A 20,616-nucleotide genomic window follows, 5' to 3' on the forward strand; every position below is an offset into this window, starting at 1 on the left:
ACTAAGTCTGTTGGAACATGTGCAGCTGCCACCCGACATCTCTTCGCAGTACACCTTGAAACCTGCAGAATATATTTCTTTTCCTCCTCCTTCATCTCTGTTACTGTTGTATTGTGGAATGGTCTTCCCCCTCTTGTTTCCCAAGGAATACAACATACAGGATTTTAAATTAAATGTAGGCAAGTTTCGCCTTTCACAACCCTCTACTCATACATGCACTAACGGAGTTAACCAACCTCTCATGTATGGGCTCAACATAAACACATCTACAAAGATACATTACCACCTCTTTCCAGGTGTCTACCAAGTATCCTGCTCATGTCATTTTGGATGGACTGGCCATTCTGCCTTGATTAGACTGAAGAACATCAAGAGTATATTACATTTTTGGAATCCATCAAGTCTGGCCTTGCTTCTCATGCTGTTGAAGTTAGTCATAGAGTTCTTTGGAACCAGAATAAATTTCTTCATTACAGCAAGTTCAAATTTAGTCATCTTTTTCTGGAAACATGTGAAATGCTACAAAATCATCCAAACCTCAACCGATCAGATTGAATACCAATCTCTAAGTTTTGGAAAGCAATCACTATTAATTGTTCATCAGTTTTTTTTTTAATTAATAATTATTTAAAAATATTTTTTATCTATATAACTTTTACAGTTGTTCCTTCATAGTGTAATCATATACTTCAGCTGCAACTAAGATATGAGCTGATGTATGCATGAATTATGACTCATTGTGATTTGTGTTTTGATTGTAATTAATGGTATGTTTTTCTGATGAAGTCCATGTAACATTGGATGAAATGTATTATTATTATTATGTGACATCTCCAGGGACTCCAAAGACTCATCGAGGGAGAGTGTTCCAACAGCATCGAATGATTGAACCCCTTCCAACTACTAACCGCACTCAAACTTGCTTAATGTTTTGCGAGCCATTAGTAGCAGAGGCTCTACCAATCGACCAACCTTTATTTTAGTTTTTAAATAAGTCTATGTAATTATTGTTACATGTGTGAGCCATGAAAAAATTATATAAGTAAATGTGTGGCTCCATGGTGGGTGGGAACTCTGATGCTGAATCACGCTTCCTTCAAGTATGAGTAATTTTTCATCCTCTTGTATATCAGGATGGCCTCAACAAGTTCCAACCAGGTTTAGAAACTATTGCAACATCAACAGAAAACTAAAACAAGAAACAGAAAACATCAGAGACAACAGCAATACCGACATTCTTAATATTACATTCAACTGGTGAACTTGCATTTGTTACACTTCATCCAGAAGGGTGTGAGAAATGTTAGCCTTCTTCATCCAGAAGTGTTTGGAAGGATGGGCAGGATCTCCAAAATCTGTTTGAAACTCTGTTTAGAGGATATTCTGGTCAAAACAGCAATATTGTCTAAATCATGGCATCTCTTCTTTGCAACATCTTTTGGGGAACTAATCATGGTTATCACTCACACAATTTTAAAATTATTCTTTGATATAAGGAGTAGAACTTCCTCATTGTCCAAGAGGAAGAGGTCTGCTCTCAGGTGAAAGACCATGACAGCGATGAGGTGAATACTCATGTGTAGGGATGGTTATCTGGCTCTTACCAGGAATATCATCCTTACTTTTAACACACCCAAATCACCACAACATCTGTGAAAGCCAGATATCTAAAAAGGCCACAAGAATGAGGACTAAGAGAAAGAGACAACAGAATGCTCTAATTGTGAGAGTGATCACCCTGCTTACTCTTAAGCATGTTGATGGTGAAAGGATGAAAAAGCAATCCAAAAAATATAAACTGAGCTGTGCATCCTGTAACCAGCAGGAAAGGAAGTAATATACTACAAATATATCAGCATCTAGTGGTAAACTTTTCTATGTTGGGAACTTTGATATGTACCATCACTCCTTCTCATATCATTCAGGGATTCAGATGCATCCCTGAATGATATGATTTGCTTGCTGTCTCTCTTGAACACATAAAAGGGAAAAAAGATATGGACTCACTCCAGACATGCCAGAAATGCTTCAAATATATATATAAGAACCCACTAATGAAAAAAATAATGGCATGTGCACCATGGAGTGTCAAAGATGCCTCTTGACCCTTCTATTGATGGCCTGTAATCAGATAGCATGGATACCTATGCTTCTCCTCCAGAATGAGGTAAAATAGTTTATATACCTAGTGCCCTGGAGGAAGTCTTTGATGCTGTCTTGGATATTTTTCCTGATGAAGAAGAAATTATGGACATTGGCTGTCCATAATTTTCTAAAAAGAAAAAAATCTGAGGCTGAAGAAAATAAAATAGGAAGCCAGATGATACCACCAAAAAAGTAGTTTAAACCAATATGCTTTTCCTTGTGGGAAACATACTTGAAGCCAAATGATGACCTGGCACTATAAAATCGTACCATCATTTGTAAGGACAGGATGGGGAATGGACCTACCCACTCCTCTTTGGGCAACCATATCCCCCTTCCAGTAAGTCCCACTTAATACTAATGTAGAAGCGGTTGCTATCTGCCTCTTGGCCTGAGCTCTAATGACAATAGGCTGCATCTCCTTTCCTCCTTGCAGCAGATAACTTGATGACATCATATTGTTGTTACCTTCTCTCTTACTTTTAATGGGGGAGGATTTAAATGGACACTGTGAGATAGTTCCTGTACAAACACCTGAGGAAGAGTTGTTGAGCGTATGGTAGACAATCTCCTTCCTGACACAGTAACACTTTCCTTATGCTTACTCAGTTATTTGCTACTATCAACTTAACTGTCTGCTCACCCTCCCTTTTCAACTTTCCTGTGATATCCACTTTTCTACATGGGCATCCACGCACTACATCATAGATATCACAGTGGAAAATTGAGCAAGCTGATTGGTATTTATTATATTATGGAATTATATCGTCTCCAATTGGTCAGTGTGAGGGTATTATATGAAACCAAATTTTAATAGCTATCCATGTACTTACGAGTGAATGCAGACTTTTCTTCTGTGTGCTGGTGGTTTTCTCCTCCTTTTGTACATCCTGGAGATCGCGCTGTAGGCTTGAGGCGGATGAATCACTATTTGTTGCATGACAAACACCTTCAATAAGAGATTTCTTATCACCAAAATTAAACAAAAAGTTCCTTGTTTCTTATTCATGTTAAAATTTAAATCTGTAGGCCTGTTACTTTTAAAAAATCATGACACTCAGGTTTCGAAACAAGCACTTGCACACTGCAATGCGAAATTGCGAAGAAACAGTATTCAGTATTAATAGATTTGAGAACTGGATGCAGACTGCCTTGATCTTCAATTTCAGTGGAAATATTTTCTTTATACTTCCTTGCTGATTGGTCACCGACATTTGCAACACAGATGTTATTTCATTTAGCTTTGAGAATAGAGGATACGACACTCATTGTTGTAATCGGCTTGCACAATTTTTATGACTGATCATAAACAGCGGTATTCCTTTTCCCAAATGTTGAAAGATTTCGATGTCTGAAAATTTCCAATCATTCATGAATACTTCCATGTTTAAAAATATGCGTCTTGGTCACTGACATTTGCAACACAGATGTTATTTGGGTGTTCTGGGTCTGAGCTTATTGACACATTCACGAATATTATTCTCCTCAGAATATTTCCACTATAAATTATTTATTCATGAAAAATGCTTAGCTTCTAAAATGACAAATTCCAGGACCTCTCATGGCCAGTATAATTGATCCCAGGGTGGTTAAGAAACGCTGGTATAGAGCTTGCACTAAAATGTATAAGATTGAATTGCTACCAAAGATGCATAAGGTACACAGATTCATGAAGTTCTCTACAGTCAGATATCTAGAGCTACAGAAACATCCATGGCTTTCATGTATCTAGCATCTCCCCCCTCCCTCTCTCTCTCTCTCTCTCTCTGTTAACAAATCTACACTTGGATGTATGCTTCTTTTGGTTCTGAGCCATGTTGGAATCAAGGGAAATAAGGCTGCAGATACTGAGGCTAGGGCAGCTTTTTCCTCAGTTCTCCTTCATCTACTCTATTCACTGGCTACTGGCAGATTGTCAGAAACAAACTTTTATCCCTGAGCCCAGTAATAAACTTTATCAATTTAATCCTGAAATTAAATTGTGGCATGGTCTTTAAAGAGGAAGTTGTTCTTACTTGGCTCCACATAGTTTATAGTCATTTCATATACTCCTTTTTGTTAGAGGGTGATGACATGCCTCTGTTTGAGTTCTGTAATATCAATGAACCATTTTTCGTATTTTAATTAATAGCTTTTCTTTTACCAACAAGCACAGTCATTATTTTAGCTGTATCCATAATCTGTCTGAGCCCTATACACTGATAGATTTTATGAGATTCACCTCTTATGGTCTCACACAGTATGATTAGACAGGATGCTCAGCATGAATATGCAAAAATGATCAACAGAGATATATTAGATAACTCTAGCTTAGAAACATGTAGTTGAAATATGCAACATGTTCCAGTGGAACAAGATGACTCTAATACATCACTATAGCTTTCTTTTGAAAAGATTGTTAAAAGAGAACTGTGGGAAGTTAACCTTGCCCCAACAGGCATGATAGATTAAGACTTTCACAATTTTTGATATGGTCTTACAGAATTCTCATCATATTGTTAGCCCACTCACATAGCATACTACTGCAAACATGCACTTTAACACCAGCTGAAGCTGGGAAAGAAAAATTAAGTTGATGTCTAAAAGAGAGTTGTTAAAAATGTCAGCCCTGCTGTGCTTTTTGTTCTGTGTTTTGATATAAAAATATTAAATAATAATAATAAATGTTTAATTATTGCATGTTTACAATAACGTTATGTTTCATCACAGTGTTCATTATTATCCATAACCTGCTATTTATTATATAAATCTGTTTTTTTTTTATCAACTACACAACTTGTAATTGATTTTATGTGGTGCATATGGTTGCAAATTGATGCACTAGCTGTCTGTGCCACACAAATTAGAGTACCATTGTTTTTTTTACTATGATAAATTTATGAATTAATTAATAATATAACGTGGCATTGCAGTGTTTTAAAAGGCTCTAATTGTGAGTGCATTTTAACATTGTTTTCCCACATAGTTGATATCACAAGCAAAATGTGAAGATCAGGATGATGGAGTCAAGCTTGATGTTCACGCAATATCAGAACTCCAAACAAGGGGTATTCCTCCTACAGATGACATGCCTAAATACAATTATCATGCTGCAAGCGATGAAATGGATGCCAAATATAGTGAGGGAATTGTATATTGTATAAGTGATTTCTCTCAATTGTTGCAATATATTTAGATAAAAACATGTTGTGACTAAATATACTTGTTTTGTGTTCTCAATCTTAGTTCATATTGCTCATCTAATAATAGCTTAAAAGCAAATTGTAATATACTGGTTAAGTATGTCATTATGCATTAACTGTTTTTTTATGACAAGCTATTCCATGAACACAATAGCCTATTTCTATAGTGAATTGTCAGAGGTGGTGAGTATGAAATTGTATACTCCTGAATAAGTTTCTATCCCAAAACAACATTTATGTATAAGAAAATTCCTGTATGTGCTAGCTAATATTTTGAATATTAATCTTTAACTCTAAAAATTAGTTTTTATAGAGAATCTTACTGATTATTAACAACAGCAGAAAAACTAGACTAGATACTGTAGTGTGTAATGAAATAAATGAAAGACAAAATAAAATTGATTATCAAAAACTGTACTTAATAAAACCATAAACATGCTATTTAAAATCTAAACTTTTTATGACTGAACATGAAACTTTATACAGATAAGCTGTAATATATTATTATTATTATCATCACTCCTAACACACAAGAGGCTGCAATACCTATAGCAAATTAAGTGCCATAAGTAATTGGGATCAAAGGAAAAATAATCCATTAATATTATGTTTGATAAGTTGGAGGTTATTGCATTTGGGATTACTTCATGGAGGGAGGCTGTTCTGCAGAACCAAAGTAGATGGAATGAAAGGTATCAGGGAGTATCAGGTTTGGTGAGTCAGTATTTCATCTTCAGCAGCTGTTGCTTATGTTGCTGTAGGTTTAACAGAAATGGTTGCATGAATGATGTTCCTATTTCTGCTAAATTAACGATGATCAGTGGGATTAATATTGAAGGTTAGTGTTATCATTGTTTAGGATACTGATATTAGATAATCTTGAAATTTGAGAGATTTCAGCACTGCAAGGTGTGTCATATAGGTAGGAGGAATGCTGTTATTAGTATAACTGTGAATATGGTTTGAGACCCATGAGAAGAAGGTAATTTGAGTGTATGAGGAATAGAGTGAGTGAAATAACAGAGTTCTGAGGATTTTGTTGTTTCACCCGCTCTCATTTATTAATAACCTGCATTAATAAGAAAATCTGAAGAAAGAACATGATCTACCATAACACGTACTGAACAATCCAAGGAAAAAACTGAAGGCACTTACAGAAGGTAGAAGGCAGACCATAAAATTGCAATTTGCTGAGAAACTCTTGATGTCAAATTCTATCAAATGTCCTTGAAATGCAAGTGCAATAGCACATATTTCTCCAAACCTTTTGATCGCACTAGGTCATAGATGGCGAACGTATGGCACGCGTGCCAGAGGTGGCATATCTGAGAATTTTGCTGGCATGTAAATGATTTATAGGTGATATCCTTTTATATGCTTATAAATTATTCAGCTTTTTTTTTTTTTTTTTTTAATTATTCCAATATGTACAAGTTAAATTTTGTTTTACATGAGAGAGCAGCTATGAAGACGTGCATGTGATTGGTGCGGTATTAACAAAAGATCACGCGACCCAAAGACATTATTATTATAAAAAACCTCCATGGAGTCAAAGACTCATCATGGGAGGTCCATTGTTATACACACAGTTTATCATACTACGCCTTAAATATATTCACTATCTCTGTGCTCACCACACTCTCGGGCAATGCATTCCAATCACTCACCACTCTCCATGCAAAAAACCTGCTCCTCACTCCCTTGCTCACACCCTCCTTATACAGCTTCCAGGGATGACCTCTTGTTCTCCTGCTATCCTCACCCATTCTGTGCAAAACCTCCCTGACATTAATCTGGTAATAACCTTAACAGTTTATATGTCTTGATCATATCCCCCCCCCCCCCCACCTTCTATCCACCAATTTCTGCAAATTGCATTTTGTCAATCTGTCTTCATACTCTACATTCCAGAGACCAGAAATCACCTTAGTCAATCGCCTCTGAACTTTTTCCAATGCATCTTCATCTTTTTGAAAACCAGGTGACCAGATCTGTGCACAATAATCCATATGTGGCCTGATCAAAGCCTTATACAAAGGAACCATAACATCCTTACTTCTATGCGTCAGTGTCCTCTGCATAATTCCCATTATCCACCGTGTTGTCTTCACAATTTTAGTAACATGTCCCCGAAATTTTAGGTCCTTGTCTGCATTCACTCCCAGATCTCTCATCTCCTCTACCTCCTCCAAGATATTTCCATCGATTGTGTACTTTACATCCCATCTCTGCTTCCCAAATTTCACAACCTTACACTTTGAAACATTGAATTGATATTCCCACTCATTTACCCATTCAGCCAGTGTATTCAAGTCCTCTTGCAAAACTACAGCATCTGCTCTACTCCTGATAGCTCTCCCCAACTTTGCATCATTTGCAAACAGCTGCATATCACCATTCAGACCTCTCCAAATATCATTTACATACAAATTAAACAGCAATGGACCCAAAACAGACCCTTGAGGTACACCACTAGTAATTTTCCTCATCCGGGATATCGCTCCTGCATAGACAACTTGCTGATACCTATCAGACAGCCAATCTTCAATCCAGCGAACCAATCTACTGTTCAGCCCCATCCGTTCCAATTTAATTACCAGCTTGTCATGTGGCAATTGATCAAACGCCTTTGCAAAATCTAAATATACCACTGTATATGTAACACCCTTATCCAACGCATTTGTCACTTTATTATAAAAAGTAAGCAGATTGCTAAAGCACGATCTTCCTTTAGTAAATCTATGCTGGCTTCTAAAGAGAATTTTTCCGTTGTCAACCCAATTCTGAATCTTAGTCCTAACTAACTTCTTTAATACCTTGACTACAACTCCAGACACACAGACTGGTCTATAATTCAAAGCCTTACTCTTATCACCTCCCTTATGAATTGCAACAATTTTACTATCTTTCCTCTCTTTTGGAACTTGACCCATTGAGAGACTTTTGTTGAAAAGATATGCAAAAGCTGTTAACTCTCTCTGGCACATTCCCTCAAGACACGTGGTGAAATAACATCAAATCTATTCAATTCCTCATATACCTCCTGTTCACTTACTAACAGTTCCTCCTGCTCCTTTCCCACTGCTTTCAAGTTCTGCTTGATGCCACATTCACAAGAATGAAATACCTTTATCAATTGCTCACTAAATATCTCAACTATATCCCCCGCAGCGGTTATCATTCCTCCGTTTTCATCTATCATTCTTTTTTCTACTGGCCACATATCGAAAAAACTCCTTAGGGTTTTTTTTGGTCGCTTTAGCTAACGGCTGCTCATACTGCATTTTTGTTACCCTTATCAAGCTAGTCACCTTCTTCGCCTACTCTTTGTACTTCTCATGCAACTGGTTGTTATAAATACTCATTTTATGTTTCTTCCATAATACTTTCTTCCAGGTTGCATACCTTATCTCGTGATTCATCCATTTTATACCTACTCTATTTACCCTCTTAACCTTTGGAATACACTCTGATATTGCTTCCACCAAATAGTTCTTGAGTATGGCCCAAGCAGCATTGATATCCTTTCCATCCAGTTCCTCTTTCCAATTTATTATCACAAGCTGTTTCCTGAGCTTTTCGTAATTACCAGTCTTATAATTCCACATATATCCCTTTCTAACAGATGTCCTCGAATGACTGGTCACCCTGCAAGTGGTCACTCTCACCATCTGGTGGAAGATTCGATACCTCATTTATAATGACATCATCTGATGAGATGATCAAATCCAATACTCTTGATCCTTGTGTACCCTCCATTACGTGCTGCCTAAGGTAATTATCTTTCAAAAACTCCAAATATTCATTTTCTTTACCTGCAGATGCAGTCTCTTGCTTTCAGTCTATATTACCATAATTAAAGTTGCCCATAATGATAACTCGTTTCTTGCTAGGTAGGCCAATTTGCCTATACATTTCCTTCTCATTACCCTCCATATTACCGGGTCTATAGCAACATCCAACTAAATATTTCATCCTGTTTACTTCTACCTCACACCATACTGCCTCAAAACTGACCACTATTTGCACTTTGCAAATCCACCTTAGATGGGCACAACTCATCTGCTACCATTAACAGTACTCCTCCTCACTCACTACATGAAAAATATCATATCCATTCATCTCTATTCCTGTCAGGATGTCATCTAACCACATCTCACTTATACCAAGAATTTTGGGGCGAATAAACTCGAGCAAAGCAACAATTTCATACCTCTTATTTCGAATACTTCTAGCATTAGTGAATAAACATAAGAAATCATTACCACTTCTACAAGTCCTATGAACGTCACTCCTATGATGTGACTCTTCGATACCTTCCCTGGTCACTTCCCCTATATTACCACCAATTCTACAACTTTCCTCACACCTAAACTCTTCCCACCCATCCAAGGCCATCTCCATTTGTGTTTGCCCGCTTACACATTCACCTTTGAATTCAGCATCTGCATGTTTCATAAAGTGTCTCCCCGTCCACCCTAACTCCCCATTTCCCTGTTTGTGTTGTACCTCCACTCTCTCATTTACTTCATAATATTCACCTCCCCATTTGCAAGTGAGCAAATACCTCTCCCTACCCTGCCTTTTTGCTCTTTCATATCACTTTGCACCACCTCAGATCTATTCATTAGTCATTACCTCTCCTGCCAGTAACAATCTTTTCAGCTGACTCACACCAAAACCATTTAAATGCAGCCCATCTTCTTTATACAATTCCATCCGTCCCTCAAATTCCTCCCACACTCACAAAATGCACTTCATTCTCCTCACATAACCGCGCTAACATACATAATCTTTACTTGCCTGCTCAATTCATCACTGTCATACCTTGGCAACAAACACATTGACTACCTTTCCTACCACACTGTTATCTTTTACTCTCCTTATTCTCGTGGAAAGGCTTAGACGTTGGTTATGCATTTTTACTACAAATTTACTACATTTTTGCTCAAAAATTTGGTTGCATGAGACTGCCCCAAATTTGGGAAACCTACATCAGATGACCTTCAGCCCAATCGCCCAAGAATATCAACATTGCCTGGTAGGGGGCACCATCAGGACTTTTAGGAGAAAGAATAGCTTCCTGCTTCGTCCTCATTTACTGTTAGTTGTGCTTGTGTGCACGTGTCTTGTTTTTAAGTTCCTCTGAAAATGGCAACGTGACGTTGCCAAAATATTGGAAGTATATTAAAATTTATTTTAATGTATATCCTAGTATACGTTGTAATTTCCTTAAGCTATTTAGTAAAAATTTACTCTCCTTAATAATCTCCTTGTATCCAATCTGGCATTGTCTTTATTCCCATCCAAATCATTTGTTCCTACTACAACCACCAACTCTTGTGCTCTCTTATTCCTCATGTCCAATGCTTCAATCACTCTCCATTCTACCCCCAGGAAAATAAACCTTATGCATCTTCTCATTCACCATACCTCTAATAATGGAATCTCCATAGAGAGCCATTCTCGAATCATTCAATATATCTTTCCAATTGGAAAATTGGACAATAGTTTTTAGTTAGATACTGTGTTTCAGTGCAATATATGGTTGCACTGAAACACAGTTGTTGACTTGAGTCTGTACAGCATAGTTTCTGTGGGAGGGGACATAATAGTGCAATTAGAGACAGCTGGAATAAAAATGGCGCTAACTAATGAATCACACTATTTATTGAGAAATATATTACACAGACTGCAAAAGCCTCTACCTTATTCAGGGATACAATAAAACTACACTTGTTTTTCTTGCATCTGCAGTATAATGGCTTTGGGGAGGGCGTGTTTTTAACCGAGGGGGGAGCGAGTTACTATCGCCTCGACATGAAGATGTTTAAACATTTTTCCTATGCGAGGTAACATGCAAAACCTTTTGATGTCTTTTTTTGTAAAGTAAAATCAGGGGTGCGAGTTATGCACGAGGGTAAGTTATATTCGAGTAAATATAGTAAGCATTTCATTGACATGTTGAGCTTCCCCTGCTCAGCTGACTTCTATGGTAAGTTACAATGCAAAAATATTTTCCTCACTACCGCTTTTTTTTTTTTTCAAACCAACATTAAAATCAATTTTACACTGAATAATATTATAAATTTATATATAAATAAATATTATAAATAAATTAAATATTATTTATAAAATATTATATATTATTATAAATTAATTAATAGATTTTCTATTCATTTTTCCCCTACTAAAAACTGCCCAGCACGTCATCAACTTGATTTTTAAATTTTGGCACATACCGGCATGTCAGCAACTCGATTTGTAAACTTTTGGCATGCACACATAAAAAGGTTCGCCACCACTGCACTAGGTGATGCAGGTAAGGTGATCTAATAACAATGTTATTATATTATGTAAGCTATTTCATCAGGGACTCATCAAGAGGGTTTCTTTGCCATCACATAAGGCCTAATTGTCTATCAAATCTCTTTGAAAATTTCACTGAAATTGCACTCACACCATCCATCATGTCCTGTTAATTCATTAATGTACCTTTGATAGGGACCTTGATGTCATTAAGCTATATTTCCTTCTTCACATAACTGAATTATTCAGATTCACCATATATGCAGGTTATTTCCTATGGAAAGGAAAAATAGACAAGCTGTTGGATGGGACTGTTATGCCACTCCAGCTAGCTTCTGTATGGAACATTTTAAAAACCAAGCACTCAGCACAGCCCCACTTAAACCAATAGTTTGTCTGCAATATGTTGATGATGTGTTTGCCATTTGGTCCCATGGCCTAGACACATAAGATACATTTTTGGCACATCTTAACAGCCAACATCCTAAAATAAACTTCACCCATAGAAAAAGATAATTATCTTCCCTTTTTAAATACACTAGTGACATGACTTCCTAACAACCCATTATCCTTCTCTGTTTACAGTGGGAATAGGTGTATAATTAATTAATTTAAATGATAATAAAAAAATAAAAATATAAAAAATGATAAACAATTAACAGCAATCACTTTTCAAAATGTAGAAATAGGCATACAATCTGTCCACTTAACATTACGATGGTTGCATATGGCTTCACATGATTCAAAAAATAGACTTGGAACTTTAAACTCGAATTTGAACTTACTGAAGTATAGGATCTTGATACATTTCAAGTGAATTCTGTGGCTAGTATCGATGGTATGAGAAGCAACGCCTGAATCTTCAGAATCCAAAAATCTTATATAAACTTGATGTTCTTCAATTCTTATAGTAGCAGAATGGCCCATCTTTTTCTCTCAACAGAAATTCCTTGTCTTCTGGAATTTTTATCATGTTCAAGGTATTGCCTTGGGCTACGTCAAAGAGATCTTAGAGATTTGCTTTCCACTTGTTTGTCCTTCATTAACACCTCTGAATTCTTCAGAGGTGTTAATGAAGAAGTGTTAATCAAGAACAAGGTGCTTGAAGCTACCTTCAACTACCTTGTTCTTGCTCTTGCCAAGATTTTCTCATTCTCTAAAAACCTTCAACTTTGTCCACAATATGCTTTTTTCGCCTTAATAAGTATTCTTGCCTTTTCTCATATTGCTAGAACATCCTATGTTGTGGAATGGGTAGTTTTCCTTGTTTATTTGTATAATTGCCATTTTGTAATGAAAAAAACATCATCCCTTCTTTTGTGGAAGAGAGTTTTCAGTAGGGCAGAGTGGTTGATGTCTCTCCAATTAGCAATATTTCCATTTCTTCCAGGTAGTAGTGCTGCTCCCTGATGTGCTTACCATGTTATTTCAGTATGCAATCTTTGACACATTGTCATGATCCCTAAACATTCAGTAAAAATTTTTACTGAAATTTTTATTATATAGAACCAAATGTAAAGCTGTATAACTGAGAGGAGACCTCCACATAGCCTTTAAAGGAATGCGGAGAACTGACCAGGGCTTCTGACCTAATGTCCAATCCTCACCTTCTCGTGGTGCACTCTGTTGGGTATACCTGGATACTGAACGAACGAGGATGGGCTGGCAATTTGGGATTTAGCTGAAAAAATTGTATTCTTATTGGCTTAAACCAAAATACAAAATGATGGTACAACATGACAGAATTTCATGATAGCTGGGGCAGTGCCTGGTTAAACAAGCCCCCCCCCCCCCCCCCCCCCCATTGTTTTCACCAGGGAATCAGGGTGAACAGCAAAAAGTCAGCTTCTGGAACAAACCCTAAAACACACCCAACTCAATATCACCGTAGTCGAAGATCGGTACTATCAACATAAGAAGCCTGAATGGCAAAGAAATGGAGCCTACTGAGGAATTAGATCCAAGTACCAGATCAACATAATAGGGGTGACTGAAACAAAAAAGACAAAAACTGGTGAGATCTTTCTGAGCAATAAATACAAAATGTTATATTCAGGCAATGACAATCAAGGAAAAGAAGGAGTAGCCATAGTATTCAACACAAAATACGAGGCTAATCTTCTTGAATGGCAGTCAGTCTCAAGTAGAGTAATGTGGGCAAATATGAGAATGGGGAACTGGACAATGAGACTTATTTGTGCCTATGGTCCCACAGAAAGCTGTACTAAGGTAGAAGTGTAAGAATTTTTTAAGGCTCTAGAGAAAGCTACTGACAGAATGAAAAAGGAAAAGTTGGTCCTTGTTGGGGATCTAAATAGCAGAGCAGGAAATGATTGTCAGACATACAAAAATATTTTGGGAAAATTTGGAGAAAAGAGCAAAGCTAATAATAATGGCAAATACCTCTTGGATTTCTGCTCAGGACATGGACTGTTTATTACTAACACCATGTTCCAACATAAAAATCTGCACAAATTCACATGGAGAGAAGAGGCAAGAAATAAGAAAAGTCTCATTGACTATGTTATTGTTGATAGTGATGTTTTCTCCCTAGTACAGGACACCAGAGTGTAGAGAGGATTTGAAATTGGAAGTGATCACTATTTAGTCTTGAGCAGGATAAAATTGAATTTCATATTGAAAAGAATAACATGTAAGAAAGTTTTAAAGCGAATAAAAGTTGAGCATCTCTTAGATGTGAACTGTAGACTGAAATACGCAAAGCTTATTGAAGAAAAAATGAAAGTTTGAGTACAGGAACAAAATCTTGGAGATTCAGTGGCAAACCTTGAAGAAAACCCTGATTGATTTAGCTAGAGAGGCATGTGGTGAGGTTGTCTGCAAGGATAGAAAAATCAGAACTCCATGGTGGACACAGGCAGTGAAGGATAAGAAGAAAGCAGATCAAAAGTTCCTGGCAAATAAGTCAGCTTGTGCTCTTAGAGAATATAGAGACAAATGTAAGAGAGCTAAACACTGTGTAAAACTAGCTAAACAAAAGTCATTGGAGGACTTTGGTAAGAACATAGAAAATTAATATTCAAGAAGGTGGCATAATATTCTGGAGGTTGTTGAAGAAGCTCAGAAATGGAGGAAAGAGTGCTGTAAAAGGAATTCGAGATGATAAAGGTGACGTGAAAACAGGAGAAAAGATATCCTTGAAGTATGGAGCAATTACTTCGAAAAATTGTTAAATGTAACAAGCAGTGATAGCACAGTGGTAAAAAAACACTCAACAGACATACAGTGAGGAATACATATCCATACTTGAAGTAGAAAAAGCCATAATAGGCTTGAAATGTGGAAAGGCAGCAGGAGTAGATGATATTCGACCAGAAATGCTTAAGTACGGAGGTATAAAAGACTTACATTGGCTTCACTGCATAGTTCAGGAGGCGTGGATAGAGGGACGAATTCCCGTTGATTGCAGTAGAGCTCTCATAGTACCCATATATAAAAAGGGAAATAAAACTGACTGGGAAGATTGCTGAGGTATTTCCCTAATAAGTGTTCCTGGTAAGATTTATGCAAGTATACTTGAGAAATGGTTGAGAAGAATTGTGGAAGAAATGCTTGGTGAAGAACAAGCTGGATTCAGGCCAAATAGAGGCTGTCAGGATCAGATCTTCACTTTACGACAAATAGTTGAGAAAGCATGGGGATATGGATCTGTATTTAAGTGTTGTCGATCTGGAAAAGGCATATGACAAGGTGCCAAGAGAGAAGCTTTTCAATACGCTACAGTTATATGGTGTCAGTGGGTAATTATATCAAGCAATACTTGGTCTTTATTTGAGTTGTAAGCCAGCAGTTAGAATTGAAGGAAGTAAAGGAAGATGGTTTAATGTTAAATCTGGTGTGAGACAAGGATGTCATTATCACCCTCTGTTATTCATTATCTATATTGGTCACATTATGAAGGAAAGTGGTATTAAACATGATATCAGAATTGGAGATGTTAATGTCAGCTCTTTGCTTTATGCAGATGAGGTTATACTTCTAAATATCTCCACTACAAGTCTGCAAGATTCCCTGACTAAATTGAATAACTGTTGTAATAGATATTGTATGAAGGTCAGCAATAAAAAGACAAAGACAATGAAAATAGGCAGAATTGCTGATAATGTCAATTGCATTGCTAACAGCGAAAAGTCAGCTACTGGAACAAATCTGAAAATTGTAGATAGGAAGTTAGTGATGATGTAAATTTTTCATGTAGTACTATCATATCCTGAGCACACCTTGTGAGGGTACATGGCAGGAAATTGATAAAGAAATAATGTGTTCATATTTCAGTAAGTTTAACACATTCATCATCATCATCAAATTCCTGACATGTACCCTCAAGGGGTGTACAAGATATGATAGTACTACATGAAAAGTTTACATCATTACTAACTTCCTATCTACTATTTTCCTCCAAATCAGTCTGTTACTTGTTAAGACTCCAACATATCAGATCTTATATTTCTATCGTCTAAGGCACTTTGTACCGTGTCAATCCACCTATATCTTGGTCTTCCTCTGGGTCGTTTTCCTGCCAACATGACAGAGAACACTTGCTTTGCTAATCTTTCCTCGCCCTTTCTGTTTAAGTGACCATACCACCCGAGATTAGCTCTTCTAATGCATTCCTGGATGCTGACAATATCTAGTTTTTTCCTAATATCCTCATTTTTAATATCATATTGCCATTGATGCCATCTGTTCACGCCTCTAATCTTTCTCAGGACTCTCATATCTGCGGTCAAGAGAGTATAGATATGATCAGTAAAACACTTGACCAAAGTAAAACACTTTGGTCAAGTGTTTTAATTCTGACCCAGCTCTCAGATCCATAAGTTAAAACTGGTTTGAACACTGTCTTGTATACAGCTAATTTAGTGTTCCGACTAATTTATCTCTTATTCCATATAAATTTATTCAATTGACTTCCTATTTTACCAGCTTTGTTGATTCTGTTGTCTATTTTCATATTTAATTTACCATCTTCACTAAAAATCGTGCTTAAGTAGCTGAAATGTTTTACTTGTTCCACAGGTTCTCTATTCACAACAGGGTTGACATTTTCAATGATTCTACCTATTTTCATTGTCTTTGTCTTTTTATTGTTGACCTTCATACCATATCTATTACAACAGTTATTCAATTTAGTCAGGGAATCTTGCGGACTTGTAGCGGATTTATTTAGAAGTATAACATCTCCAGTTTTGATATCATGTTTAATACCACTTTCCTTCATAATGTTATACATATAAATAATGAATAACAGAGGGGATAATGTACATCCTTGTCTCACACCAGATTTAACATTAAACCATCCTCCTGTACTTCCTTCAATTCTAACTGGTGACTTGCAACTCAAATAAAGGCAAAGTATTGCTTGATATAATGCCCCATTGATACCATATAACTGTAGAATATTGAATAGCTTCTCTCTTGGTACCTTGGAAAAGGCATATGACACGGTGCCAAGAGAAAAGCTATTCAATATGCTACAGTTATATGGTGTCAACTGGACATTATATCAAGCAATACTTAGTCTTTATTCCAGTTGTAAGTCAGCAGTTAGAATTGAAGGAAGTACAGGAAGATGGTTTAATGTTAAATCTGGTGTGAGACAAGGATGTACATTATCCCCTCTGTTATTCAATATCTATATGGATCACAAATTCTGATATCATGTTTAATATCAGAATTTGAGATGTTAATAACACATTGGTTTTTAAGGAAGCTGTAGGTCTTACTGTTATGGTGCATAGTAGATTTATTTTTATTTTTATTTTTTTATTCGCGTGTTGTTTCCAAGGATTATATTATAATAATGCAATCACTATTCCCCAATTCTGGACTACATAAGCTAAAATAGCCAGAATGAAAAAATAAATGAATAAATACAGTCTAGACAACGCCTTCGTCTCCCGTTTCAGAATTGACTGACCTCATCCATCCTCTGACTATGACCTACCTTCTTCCTCTCTCAGAGCCTTGTGAGTATCTAGTTGTTCTGCTAATTGACTTGCTATGGAAAATCAGCCACCATCCACTTAGAAGAACATAAAATATGCATCCAAATCATGAACAGTAGATAGTCAGAGCTAACATGCCATCTTTTGGACACTACAACCAAAAAAAAAAAAATTTCTTCAGTGTTGCAAGTTTAAAAGTGAAAGACTTAAAAACCAACCTTATTTAAACTTGCCAAAATATGGGACTCATTTCTTTGACACAAAAATCTCTAGTTTTTGGTATGGTTTTACTTGAAAACTTTCTGTTCCTTTTTTACGTTTGTTACAACTCCCACATTCAGCTAAGATGTATAGGTTTCATCTTTTTGTGAGTAGGATTAACATTATAATTCGCTAGTAATGACAGTGTCCTTTACTCGGAAAGCGATCTGGTTCAAATCCATCCAGAATACAAAGAACCTGTATAGAGACTCTTCAGCTATAGGTGTATTTGCTAGTCTCATACAAAATGGCTATTGTTTTTTTTCCTCATAGAAAAAATGTCCCTGCAAACTCTTTTTTTAATACTGCAACACAGACAAACCATAACTGCCCTATCATAACATTAATTAATCTTGTATTTGGAGCTGTAACTGGACATTAAGCCTAACATCTAAGGGAAAGATCACACACATATAATTATGCAACTAATTAATGCTTAAGTAATTATGGCAATTAACTCTAATTGTTAATTTAATTAGCACCACCAGTTTTGTCCTTCATCCAGAGGAATTCGTATTTTTGAGCTCAGGTGTATGCTTATGCTATAGCTAAATAATAGGTTGGGTAATAGATAAGTTAAAGTGAAGGTATGCATAATTATACGTGAAAATATGCATAATTTCTGTAAATAACTTTCTTTAAATCTTTAAATAACAAGCGTAAGATCTCTGAGACATTCTGTCTAACTTTATGCCTTGTGAACTGGTCATTGCTTAACTCATATATGCAGAGTCCATCAAAAATGTATATACACTTCAGCAAAAGAAAAACCAATTGTAATATTAAATTTATACAGACATCAAGGGATGAATACAAGTTACCTTTGACTTCTACAATTATACGAGGTGCTCATAGTGGTTGGCATTAGTGTCCAGACTTTATTATTACAGCTAACTACTGCTTGGGCAACGTTGGCCAAAAGGTCCAGTGGGACTGCTGTGCATGCCATTTCAATTTCTTTCTGAAGGGCCACTAGCGTAGCTGGTTTTCTACAATATGCACTACATCCTTTAGAGTCCCCCGTAGGTAGAAGTCCAAGGGTGTTAAATCAGGAGAATGTGGGAGGAACTCAACTGCACCTCTTCGTCCTATCCATTGTCCCTGCAAACTCTTATCGAGATAAGCTCTCACGTCTCAGTGGTAGTGCACGATCTTGTTGGAAGAGAACTTGATCATTCCCATAAAGTGCATAAATGGCAGGTAAAATGGATGTGTGTAGCATGTTTAGGTACACTTGACCAGTAACAGTACCTTCAAAGAAGAAGAATGGTCCTATTAAACCCCTAGATGACAATCCACACACCAGGTATCGAGCCCCAGTAAATTGACTGCCTTGTCCACATGAACGCCTGGATTTTGTGGAGCCCAGTAAACAATTTATGCCGATTCACTATTCCATTAAATTGTGCTTCATCAGATCAAACCATCCTCCTCACAAACTTCTCATCCTCATCTATCATGTGTTGAAACCACTCAATACTTTGCATTCTTCAATCAGGATCGTCTTCATTCATTGCATGTAATAATCTTGGGATGTAAACTTTCCATTTAGCTGCTTTAAGAATGCACTGTATGCTTGCACTGCTAACTCCTGTCTCACATGCACATTGTGTGTTAGACTTCTGTGGAGAGCATGTAAACTGTTTCAACTCCATAACCAAGGAAGCTGGACTTGTTGCTGTGTGAGGCTTTCCGGATCTTCCCTTCTGCACATCACACATGGTACCATGGGTTTCAAACTTATCACGAATACATGCAATTGTCAGGCATGTTGGAAGTTGTGTTGAAAACTCACCCCTCCATTGTCGTTGAACTTCAACAACATTCTCAAATTTGAAATACCACTTTAAAATGCTTGCGTTCCTCTAACAATAATCGTGCATTGGCCATTTTGTTTGACTGTCCTGCCGATCACGTGTTCATGCTAGTATTTATGCGACTTATAACATCTTTTGAGAGAACATCATACTACACATTACTACCATAATTTGATCCAACTTTGAAAGAAGTTCATAGATGACATCTGTTAAAGTGTATATACATTTTTTTGACAGACTCTGTATATATGAAGTGTGTATACATTTTTTTTTTTGACTGACTCTAGATATATATAGACACACACACACGAGGTGGGGAGGGTGTCTGGAAAGTTCTGACATACACCTAGAACAAAAAAAATGATCTTAAAGCAACTGATATTACCACCAGAAAGAACATACAAGAATATAAGAACATAAGTTACCTTCATAACTCTGCTGCTAGTATGTTCTTTCTTGTGGCTGTATCAGTTGCTTTAATATCATTTTGTTCTAGGTGTTTATCAGAAATTTTCCAGACCCCCCCCCCTCACATGTACACAGTAAATGGATATTGATAAGCAGCTGCTCATGTTCTTCTTATTTTTCACCTCTAGGCAGTCAACGGAGGGCACCTACTCTACAACTCTGTCTCCACCACTCAACCTCATTCACCAACTGCATCATCTACACCAACGCCATCTACTGTCCACTATTACCACTAGTATTTTTCACAGACATCCATGCCCATGCAGTCTTTCCGCTGTAGAGCGGATATGCTAACCACTCGGTTATTGCTTGTAGAAGAATAAAATTGGCAGCAGTTCAATGGAATTTTTTTTTTTTTTTTTTTTTTAATTCTTATACAATCATTTAATTGAACCACTCAGAATTTTTGCTAATTTTATTGTAATGGAGCTAATGTATGTGATTATATATATTTATATAGCGGGG

The 20,616-nt window shown here is 36.6% G+C and overlaps 1 protein-coding gene across 1 annotated transcript in view; it reads left to right on the forward strand.

The window, feature by feature from the left end:
• The window catches only part of AlaRS (alanine--tRNA ligase, cytoplasmic), a 329,791-nt gene that overhangs the window by 173,066 nt on the left and 136,109 nt on the right, over positions 1–20,616 (forward strand). The window contains exon 11 of the mRNA XM_090398495.1: positions 5,111–5,264. Within this exon, the coding sequence (XP_090254621.1) occupies positions 5,111–5,264 (154 nt within the window). The remainder of the gene's footprint in view (positions 1–5,110; positions 5,265–20,616) is intronic.

This window comes from Typopeltis vanoorti, chromosome 9 (genome assembly GCF_054136105.1).
Source record: "Typopeltis vanoorti isolate ZY-2024b chromosome 9, IOZ_Tvanoo_1.0, whole genome shotgun sequence".
NCBI classification, from domain to species: Eukaryota; Metazoa; Arthropoda; class Arachnida; order Uropygi; family Thelyphonidae; genus Typopeltis; species Typopeltis vanoorti.